The sequence below is a fragment of the Carassius auratus genome, chromosome 50, assembly GCF_003368295.1.
Source record: "Carassius auratus strain Wakin chromosome 50, ASM336829v1, whole genome shotgun sequence".
NCBI classification, from domain to species: domain Eukaryota; kingdom Metazoa; phylum Chordata; class Actinopteri; order Cypriniformes; family Cyprinidae; genus Carassius; species Carassius auratus.
The window spans coordinates 389,321-400,702 of NC_039292.1; the positions used below are offsets into that span (position 1 = coordinate 389,321).

The 11,382-nt window shown below is 35.9% G+C and overlaps 1 protein-coding gene and 1 long non-coding RNA gene across 2 annotated transcripts in view; one reads left to right on the forward strand and one right to left on the reverse strand.

The window, feature by feature from the left end:
- The first annotated feature begins 715 nt into the window (after positions 1–715).
- Positions 716–11,382, forward strand: part of LOC113066535 (guanine nucleotide-binding protein subunit beta-5a) — a 14,835-nt gene continuing 4,168 nt past the window's right edge. The window contains exons 1-8 of the mRNA XM_026238415.1: positions 716–954; positions 2,675–2,811; positions 2,941–2,982; positions 3,554–3,630; positions 4,003–4,135; positions 4,215–4,358; positions 4,682–4,773; positions 11,348–11,382. The exon at positions 11,348–11,382 is cut by the window's right edge and continues 14 nt beyond it. Of these exons, the coding sequence (XP_026094200.1) occupies positions 846–954; positions 2,675–2,811; positions 2,941–2,982; positions 3,554–3,630; positions 4,003–4,135; positions 4,215–4,358; positions 4,682–4,773; positions 11,348–11,382 (769 nt within the window). The 5' untranslated portion in view covers positions 716–845. The remainder of the gene's footprint in view (positions 955–2,674; positions 2,812–2,940; positions 2,983–3,553; positions 3,631–4,002; positions 4,136–4,214; positions 4,359–4,681; positions 4,774–11,347) is intronic.
- LOC113066536 (uncharacterized) lies at positions 7,995–9,969 on the reverse strand. Its single transcript, XR_003279183.1, has 3 exons — positions 9,732–9,969; positions 9,201–9,281; positions 7,995–8,181 (listed from the first exon to the last, which is right to left on the reverse strand). It is a non-coding gene; the product is annotated as an uncharacterized LOC113066536 (long non-coding RNA).

Consider the following 11,382-nt stretch of genomic DNA (forward strand, 5'->3'; position numbering starts at 1 on the left):
AATTAAGCTCATCCTTCCCGATTTTCAATTCTGCAATGTTTTACTTTCATATAATATTACAGCATTAATATACTGGATAAGGTTAATTTATTATTAGGTTATATTTTCAGTTTTCATTTAAATTTTTGTTTTTGCAACTTTATTTTTGTGTATTTTTTTAAACTATTTTCAGCTTTGATATCTTGTTATTATTTTCCCCATTATTTCATTACTGAAATATTTTCTTTGGAGTTAATTCTTATTTTTTTCAGTGATCAGTTGCGTATTCTCAAACTAATACAGTCATGAAAATCTTCAGGGCACATTTTAATATCGTTAAGTTTATGCACTTAATCAGTGCAACAACTAATACTACCATTTTTTTTTATTATGTGTGTGTGAGTGTATAGTATATAGATGAGCATTGGCAAATACCAAATATGGCCGTACAAATTTTTTTTTAAACAAGTGTGTGTGTGTGTGTGTGTGTGTAAAATCATAATTCATATAATCATATATATAACTATTATTATTATCTATAAGTGGTGTGTATCAAAAGAGTAATAAAATGGAATACTGAATTTGTAGCGCATATGTTTTCCAGTCAGGGATTTGAGAAGCCCTTGCAGGCGTGGAAAGCGCAAAATGATCATAATAAAGCACATCCGAGCGCCTCTCTGGGGGTTCAGACGGATGCTGGAGAGAGAGAGAGAGAGAGAGAGAGAGAGAGAGTGTGCGAGTGCGCGCGCGTCCCTCATGACGTCACGCCATCATCCGTGCTCTCCGTCTCCACTGACTCTCCTCCGTCTCCAGGCTCTTCTTCCCATCAAAACACTCCTCGCCTCCGCGAAATCTTGTCTTTTATCATGGAAATGGCTGCGCAGCCCAGCGACACTCTGGCGACGCTCAAGACCGAGTCTGAGACGCTGAAGACGAAGCTGGAGGAGGAGAGAGCTAAACTGCACGATGTCGAGCGTAAGAACCGAGCGCCGTCTGTGTGTGTGTGTTTAATGAAGATATACTGTATGTCAACACCATAGCTGGCATACAGTAAGCCTGACTGAAGAGGAAATCGGAGTTATTAGCCATTTAGATAAACTGAGCAGGTTTCAGGAAGACGATGATGATGATGGTGGTGGTGGTGTTGATGATGATGGTGGTGATGATGATTATGATGATGCTGATAGTGATGATGATGATATAGTTGGTAATGATAATGATGATGGGATGGTGGTGATGATGATTATGATGATGCTGATAGTGATGATGATGATGATATAGGTGGTAATGATAATGATGATGGGATGGTGGTGATGATGATGGTGGTGTTGTTGATGATGATGATGGTGATGATTATGATGACGATGGTGATGATGATTATGATGATGCTGATGGTGATGATGATGAAATAGGTGGTAATGATTATGATGATGATGATGTTGGTTGTGGTGATGATGATGATGGTGGTGGTGATGATGGTGGTTGTGGTGATGATGATGATAGTATGATGGTGAGGATGATGATGATGATGATGGTGGTGGTGATGTTGATGGTGGTGATGATGATGGTGATGATAGTATGATGGTGAGGATGATGATGATGATGGTGGTGGTGATGTTGATGGTGGTGATGATGATGGTGATGATGATGATGATGATGGTTATGATGGTGATGATGATGTTGATGATGGTAATGATGATGTTGATGATGGTGATGATGATGATGGGTGTGGTGATGATGATGTTGACGATGGTGATGATGATGGTGGTTGTGGTGATGATGATGGTGATGTCATGATGATGATGGTGATGATGATGGTGGTTGTGACATCACATTATGATATTCTCAGAAAGAAGGCAGTCATTACTAAGAGGTTCTAGGATCCATTAATGTCCGTTAATGTTAAAGTATTCACTAACATGAAAAAAACAAAACAATGAGCAATACATTTATTACAGTATTTATTCATCTTTGTTAATGTTAGTAAATGAAAATACAGTCGTTCATTGTTAGTTCATGTTAATTAACAGTGCATTTATTAATGTGAAATAGCACATCTTTTGATTTTAATAATGAATCAGTAAATGTTGAGATTAACATGAACTAAGATTAATACAGTAAATTCTGTATCAGTACTGTACATTCGTAGTTCATTTTAACTAAATTAGTTAATTAATGAACTAATGAACCTTATTGTTAAGTGGTTTCATATTTTTTGGTTTCGATTTTTATTTTAGTTTTTTTAGTAATTTTATTATGTGCTTTTGTCATTTTCATTCTTTTTTATTGTTATATTTCTATTTAGCTTTGAATTTTTTATTTTATTTTAGTGTATCAAAATAACCGTTTGTAAGTTTGTAATCTAATATTTTGTTTATATAATATGTTTAAATTTTTGTAACAACAATAACAGCACTGCTAATTATTAATTAACAAGGAAATTTTTCATTCCATTTTAAGCTTTTTTTATTCAGTTGTTTTGTGTTATATATTAAGTATTTTTAACATTTATTCTATGTATTTACACATTTTATTTATCCATTACTTTTTATTAGCTTGTTCATTCATTATTTATAATTTTTTAAGGCTTGTTTACTAATGGTTTGATAAGATGCAATTAACTGCAGGCAGGCTAATGAAAAATAAAAACAGTAAAATAAATTTAATGGCATTAATGTTGTGGCTTTTCCATCAGTACATCAAGTGGCGGAGAAGACTGAGGCTTTGGGTCAGTTTATCATGAAGACCAGACGAACTCTGAAAGGCCATGGAAATAAAGTCCTGTGTTTGGACTGGTGTAAAGACAAGAGGAGAATCGTCAGCTCATCTCAGGTCAGTCTATAAATCACTCATCACTTACCCATCCCTGTCATTTCCTTTCACAGTGACACAGTTTTTCAAATGATGCAAAAAAATTCAGTAATCTTATCAATAATTATTGAATTTTCTTTTGTATTTTAGGACGGAAAAGTGATTGTATGGGATGCATTTACAACAAATAAGGTGAAATGAACCTGATCCTTCAAAAAATTGATATCATATACTTACATTTTTTTCCCCAAGGTTTACCTATAGCATTAGTCACTAATTATATTATATAATTGTTATATAATTATGTGTACAGTATGCTTTTGACTAATGTTGATGTAAAATGTATCTTATTTAACTTCTGTTTCAAATCTTTTTGATCTTTAATAAAATATTACTAATTATCAGTGTTTAATGAAGATACTATTATAGATACGGTTTTCAATTATTATTATTTTATCCATTAAAAAAAAATCTTTTTTTTTTAAATAAAGTTGTGTTTTTGCAATTTCTCTTAGTTTTTACATTTTTTAATTCTACCTATTTTTATTAATTTTGTATAGTTTTAGTTATTTTAGTACATCAATATAAACTAAATGAAAATGTTTCTGTGGAAACTAGCTGAAATAAAATATGTTTCTTTATTTTTGTCTCAGTTACCATTAATTTAATTTTCAAGTAACAGAATTATATTTTTATGTTTTTTATTTTATTTTATTTTTTTAGCTATAATAAGGTTGTTTTAATATATTAAATGTCCTGACAGGAGCATGCGGTGACTATGCCCTGTACGTGGGTCATGGCCTGTGCTTACGCCCCCTCTGGATGTGCAGTGGCTTGTGGGTAAGTCTCTGGGCTCTTTCACTAAGCATTATATCACTCTCTTTGAGCAATAAACATCCGGCTACACCAATTGTGACCTATGTAAAGGCTGGAAAGCTTTAGGAGTTTTTAGGAAACAATATTTATTATGTTTCATTTAGATGTCACACACTTTAAACTTTAATTACACATTAATAATAGTAAATAATAAAAATATCCATTGTCATTTGCGCTCGTTCCTGTTGCATATCTTCAATCTGGCAACCCGCGTGAGCATTGCATCTAGTGAGGACGGAGGGGTGGGAGAAACAACTCTCTCCATTATTTTGAATTTGGACTGCATTCCCCATTAACTGTCAATATTACATACTGCACCTGTTATGTTTTTTGCAGTGGCTTGGACAATAAGTGCTCTGTGTACCCTCTATCTCTGGACAAGAATGAAAACCTCGCCGCTAAGAAGAAATCAGTGGCCATGCACACCAACTACCTGTCTGCATGCTGCTTTACTAACTCAGATATGCAGGTATGTGTGAATACGTGGTGAAATAATGAGACGGTGTCTTGCATTTGACTGGTTGTGGTGTGTTTTGTGTTTGCGGTAGATCCTGACGTCTAGCGGTGATGGCACGTGTGCTCTGTGGGATGTAGAGAGCGGTCAGATGCTGCAGAGCTTCCATGGACACGCGGCTGATGTGCTGTGTCTGGATCTGGCCCCCTCTGAGACCGGAAACACATTCGTTTCAGGGGTGGGAACTGAGCCGCTGACGCCAAACACAAACCACACAAAGCCTCCATTAAAAAAAACAATGTCACACAATACCTTACAGTCAACATTATAATTTACCATATTTGCTTTCTTAAAGGGATAGTTCACTGAGAAATGAAGATTCTGTCATTAATTACTCACACAAATAAAAATCTTACTTTGTGTTCGGAAGATAAATGGGTTTGGAACGGCATGAGGGAGAGTAATTAATGACAGAATTTAACTTTTGGGTGAACTGTCCCTTTAAATCGAGCTGTTAACGTGCCTGTGCAGTGACCTTTGACATGTTCTCGCGTCTCTCAGGGCTGCGATAAGAAGTCTTGTGTTTGGGACATGCGCACGGGACAGTGTGTCCAGTCTTTTGAGACTCATGAGTCAGACATCAACAGCGTGCGGTGAGTGCCTCTTCTCTATTCAGATTCTGTCAAAGCAAAAAAAAAGGCGTACTGAGTAACATTTTAAGGCCTTGACAGCACTGGTCAACAATGCTGGGTGTAAAGTTAGGTAATTGGATTACTTTTTTTTTTTAAGTAACTAGTAAAGTAACATATTTTTAATTTAGAAGAAAATATCTGAGTTATTTTTTTAAATAAGTCACGCTAGCAGTGGTGGACGAAGTACACAAATCAAGTACTTGAGTAGATCAAGTACAGATACGTATAATAAAATATTACTCCAGTAAGAGTAAAAGTACTCCTTTTTCAATTTTACTCAAGTGAAAGTACAAAAGTACTCAATTTTTTTATGTACTTAAGTAAAAAAGTACTTAAAGATAGATGTTTGCAATTTTATATATAGGCTAATTTAATTTTATATTAGCACTTTTTTATATAATCCTACTACTCAAAATACCTGGGATTTTTTCCAAAATAATCACTATATGGAGTGAAGATATATTTTTGTTGTTGATATGGACTACGCTGACGAGATTAATGTTCACTGTGAAGCTTACACTGTGATGTACCTGAGAGAAAACAGAGATGACCATCTGATTTTCACCAGTAAGAACAAAGTATTTTAAAGTTTGTTGTTTTACAGAACATCACAGTTATATATGACATGATAATAAGGCCTGAAGATTTTAAGGAAAATATAATTATATTTTCATAATGATTTTTTCCTTCTCAAACCTTGTCTGGGGTGTAAAAACACCCCTGGCCAAACGGGGTGCATCTCTTCCCCTCTTTGATAATTACTGTAGTAACCATGTTCTGAACATCACATCCTTTCTTTTCTAACCAGATATAATTTATATACATACATATATATATATATATATATATATATATATATATACATATATATATATATATATATATATATAGGTGGTTGAATAAAAATATTTGGACATTATTTATAAAAATTACCTCAAGTTAGCACCAGCAAGCTTGTTAGCTAGACAGTTAGCATCAGCTAACAATATTTACTTATTTTCAGAGCGGTTATGAACAACGTCCTTAATAACAATGGATGAAAAGTTTAGAGCTTTACTGATGATTAAGTCTAGAGTGTGTCCACCTTTGTGTGTGGGTCCATGTTCACGCTGAATCGACAGGTAAAAAAAAGCCTCAAGTCCAAATATTCATTTATCACCAATTAACCGTTTGACAAACTTGCTTCGATGTCCAGATCTGAATTAAAAAAAATCTCAAACATGCTCCAATATCCCGATCAGAATCAACCGAGTCGCGAACAGGCTCCGAAGTGCCGATCTGAATCAACCGAGTCGCGAACAGGCTCCGAAGTGCCGATCTGAATCAACCGAGTCGCGAACAGGCTCCGAAGTGCCGATCTGAATCAACCGAGTCGCGAACAGACTCCGAAGTGCCGATCAGAATCAACCGAGTCGCGAACAGGCTCCGAAGTGGCGCTCTGAATCAACCGAGTCGCAAACAGGCTCCGAAGTGGCGCTCTGAATCAACCGAGTCGCGAACAGGCTCCGAAGTGCCGATCTGAATCAACCGAGTCGCGAACAGGCTCCGAAGTGGCGCTCTGAATCAACCGAGTCGCGAACAGGCTCCGAAGTGGCGCTCTGAATCAACCGAGTCGCGAACAGGCTCCGAAGTGCCGATCTGAATCAACCGAGTCGCGAACAGGCTCCGAAGTGCCGATCTGAATCAACCGAGTCGCGAACAGTCTCCGAAGTGCCGATCTGAATCAACCGAGTCGCGAACAGGCTCTGAAGTCCCGATCTGAATCAACCGAGTCGCGAACAGGCTCCGAAGTGCCGATCTGAATCAACCGAGTCGCGAACAGTCTCCGTAGTCCCGATCTGAATCAACCGAACAGGCTCCGAAGTGCCGATCTGAATCAACGGAGTCGCGAACAGGCTCCGAAGTGCCGATCTGAAAACTTCGACCAAAGAACCCAGACAGCACACATACGTTGTGCCGATGTCGAGCCGACCTACAAAATTCCATCGGGACGATATCGCTCAGGGAGCGTTTGCTAATAGGCAAGATGTCTCGGCGACGTCGGCCTCTGATCGGAAATGCTCTCCGGCCGATGCTGAGACGATACATCCCGGCCGCTCTGCGTGGACGCGGTTCACCGGCGTTTAGCTCATCGTTACGGACCACCCGCGGCTACCGCCGCTGGTTTATAATAAAACAATACACACCACTCTCAAGAACAGACGCAACTTTATTAATATTTTCATTTATTTCATATTACATGTACAAATACAATAACATTTACCAGATGCTTTGATCAGAAGTGGATAATTCGGGATTATTTGTAGTCTTTTGAACATTAACCATGATTTTACTACAGCTTTTGCAGTAAAACCATAGTAAAAACAAAAATAACCATTACTACAGTACTTGCATGGTTAAATGTTGTATGAGTATAGCACCTTTTGACAATACTTATTTCAAAGTAGGTTTACAGGAAATGCAAGTTTCAAGGTTAAAGTTTAAAAAGCCAGAGATGACTGAGACTCACTGGGAAGACCATCTAGTTCATAATAAAAAGTCATGTGTTCAGTGCTGTCAGCATCGCATGCAAACTTTATGCCAAGAACTTTTTAAAAAGTTACATAAACACAAAATAAAACCAGGTAAACAATAATTAAGGGTAACACTTTAGAATAAGGTTCCATTAGTTAATGTTAGTTAACTACTTTCGTTAACATGAACTAAGCAAGAACAATCCTTCTACAGCATTTATAAGTCTTAGTTCATGTTAATTTCAACATTTACTAATGCATTATTTAAATCAAAAGTTGTGCTTGTTAACATTAGTTAATGCACTGTGAATTACCATGAACTAACAATGAATAACTGTATTTTCATTTTCAAATACAGTAATAAATGTATTATTCATTGTTTGTTCATGTTAATTAATACATTAACTAACATTAACTAATGGAACCTTATTCTAAAGTGTTTCCTAATTGAGCAATTAAAATGTTTTAAATTGCATGATAAAAGTTCAAAAATATTTTCTGATAAAATCTTACTAAACAAGTCTCTAGTTTTGTATTCAGTTAACATTAACATTATCTTTCAACATTTTTAAAGTGATGCTTACAAATAAAAGGGGACATGTAGGTCCACATAACTCAGAGAGTAAATATTGTTCATTTACAGATATAAGAGACGTTACAATAAAGCAGTTTGAAAATCATCAAATTTACCCTTATAGGCAAAATAAGGATAATAATTGTTTTGTGTGTCCAATGTTTTGTGTGTTCATGTACAGTTGTAGTCTTTGTGAGCGTTGGTGTCATCTGAAGTCTTCACAAGTGAGTTTGGATTCAGTTTGGAGCTGGTGTAATCTCTAGAAACCTTGGGATTGACATCCTGAGATAGAGACAGGAAATAAAAAGGAGAAAGTTTAGAATAGCTGCTGCTGTTCATATTATTTCAGACAAAATATTATTTATTTAATCACATATAACTGGAGTGCATGGTTATTAGATGTGTTGTTTGAATACTAAACTATGTATTTTAATTTAATTTAAACAACAACAAAAAAAAGTGTGTCCGAGCCCCAAATATTATTAGGAAGGCTATTTTCAAAGTAAAATACCAATAGGTTTTGCTTCCTTTAGTGGACTTTGATAAATTCTTGGTATTAGAATTTAGTGACCTCACTACAGGCCATGCACCATAGATGCTGCTGCCTCAATTTGAGCTTATTTTGCTATATATATATATGATTTAATCACAAGTAGGTTTAATAAACACACATCCACTTCCAATTCACCAATCAATAAACAAAAATAGCAAGTAAAACAACTGTAATATTGTGAAATATTACAATTTAACACAACAGTTTCTACGTGAATATATTGTGAAATGTAATTTATTTCTGTGATCTAAGCTAATTTTTATTACTCCAGTCTACAGTGTCACATGATCCTTCAGAAATCATTCTGATTTGCTGCTCAATAAACATTTTCAATTATTATCACTGTCTTATCAATTATCAAAAGTTAAAACAGACATTTCTGTTTCAAACACTGTACTGTTTTAAAACTTTATTCATCAGAGAATCCTGAAAAAGTGAAGGAACACAGCTGTTTTCAACACTGATAAGAGTCAGAAATGTTTCTTCAGAAGCAAATCAGAATATAAGAATGATTTCTGAAGATCATGTGACACTGAAGACAGGAGTAATGATGCTGAAACAGCTTTACCATCACAGGAATAAATGACTTCTCTAAATATATTCAAATAGAAAACTTATTTTAAATTGTAGTGAACTGTATTCATTTCATATATTAAACTGTGGTTGCCATAAAAGACTTTCAAAAACACAAAAAACCATACCTTCCCAAACTTATGATACAGTTGTGTATGTTCAAGTTTGTACTTACTAGTCCTGCAGTTTATAGCATCTTGGAGATGTTGTCTGACAGCAGCGGCGGGCCGACAGGGTGAGCAGGGCTCTGCTGGCCCTATAAAAAACAAAATTGTGTGAAAAATGCTTTTACAGACTATTTAGTTATCATTTACATTTGTGTAATGTTCACACATTGCTTGTGATTAGTTTAGTTGAGGTTGACCTGGAATATCCTACATTACAAAAAGTCTATGGCCAGCACTACAGATTGTGCTCCCCTTTTGATGAAAGAAGTCACATCTGATTTGTTACAAGCATTAGTGACAGAATCATCAGCCAATCAAATTTTGACATTCAATGACAGCACGCCCTCTATAAATCGGTATCGGCCAGTGTGGTCCAAACTAGCTATCAGTATTGGAAAAATCCACTATCGGTTGATCTCTAGTTGATAATAATGTAGTTGATAATACAAGACCAAATCAATACCGGTGGCTACTGGTGATACATTGAGGTCTAATGAAGCGAAATGATCGGTATTTAGGAGAAAATGAACACTACTTACAACAGTATTACCTTTAATCCATAGCCTGGGCAACCAGCTGTCAGCACCCTCACAACTGTCTATAGAAACTGTCTATAGAACGTGACTTCTCTGTCGCATGACAACAGATGCACGGGCGAGATACTGCAGCTGATGACGCTGTTTCCGGCGCAGCATCGTAATGTCTATCAGCCATCGGCGATGGACGATGGCATCGTCAATCAGGCCAACCCTAACCAGGAAGACAAAATTAAACAATTGTACACAACTGTTGTACACAGTTTTTTTTTTTTTTCATTAATGTAAGAAATAACTCCATTTCCAAACTGTTAATATTACGGTTGCGGGGAATTTGTACAAGCATAAGTTATTTTATTTAATCTGTGTTAGTTTAAGGTTATTTTATTTTATTTTTTAACCTAATACACGGAGACGCTGATAGATGTGTCTGCTTTGCACTGGAGCATTTCAGTGGGCTTAAATAGTTCTCTCTTTACAGCGGATTTAGTTCCCAAACAACTGACAATTTTGACCTAAATATGATTTTCAGTTACAATAATTAATCCTAAATTTCGACATTAATAACTTACTTTTAGCAACATCAGACGCACGCACGCTCACAAGATCTGCCTGTTCTTACTTCAGGAGACTCACACTAAACGGTTCATTTGAATCAGTGAGTGGTCGACTCCAGAACAGCTGCAATCGGATCATTCTAATTCGTAAACGAATCGTTTGGTGCGATTCGCGATCTGAGTAAAGTTTATTTTGAAAAGACTGAATCAGACACCGCTTCTGCGTGTCGGAGCACGTGATATATTATAGGGAGTAACGAAATGTTTTATGAAATGTAGTGAAGTTAAAAGTACGATCTTATGCTTTGGAATGTAGTGAAGTAAAAGTAAAAGTTACTCAAAATAAAACTACTCCAGTAAAGTACAGATACTTGAAAAATGTACTTAAGTACAGTTACGGAGCTACTCCACTACTGTCCACCACTGCACGCTAGTTACTTTGTTTCCCATGTCTTGACTGACAGCTCTCGTGTTGCCATGTTGAGAGAAATCGGGAGTAAGTGCAGAGCGTTTTATCTCTATACCATTTTATCAACCAATGTTGATAAACCTTCAATGATCTAATTCAACCATATTAATAAGCAAAAATTACAAATACCCGTTTCATTTTTGTTATTGATGTTTGTATAGATGTTTGAGCTGCGCCCTCTACTGTACAGACGTTAATTTACATTTCCTTCAGCCTGAGTCATATTCATTTCACTTCTGTTTTGAAAAAGGCTTTTATATTTGTAAAATAATTTTTTATATTAAAAACAAACAAGCAAGCCCTGCCCAGATTTAAAAAGTAACTCAAAAGTAATGTAACGCATTATTTTCCATTAAAAGTAACTAACGTAATTAGTTACTTTTTTTTAGGGAGTATTGCAATATTGTAATGTATTACTTTTCAAAGTAACTTTCCCCAACACTGCTGGTCAGTATTTATAGTCTGTGTAAGCGTACAGCTCTGGAAGAGTGCTAATACAGTCATCGACTTATCTGATTGTCTTAAAAGGGACTTTACAGGACTTTGAAGTGGTGTTAAGTGAGTTACTGAGTAGTGTTTTATTATTGCTGCAGGTACTATCCCAGCGGAGATGCTTTCGCTTCAGGCT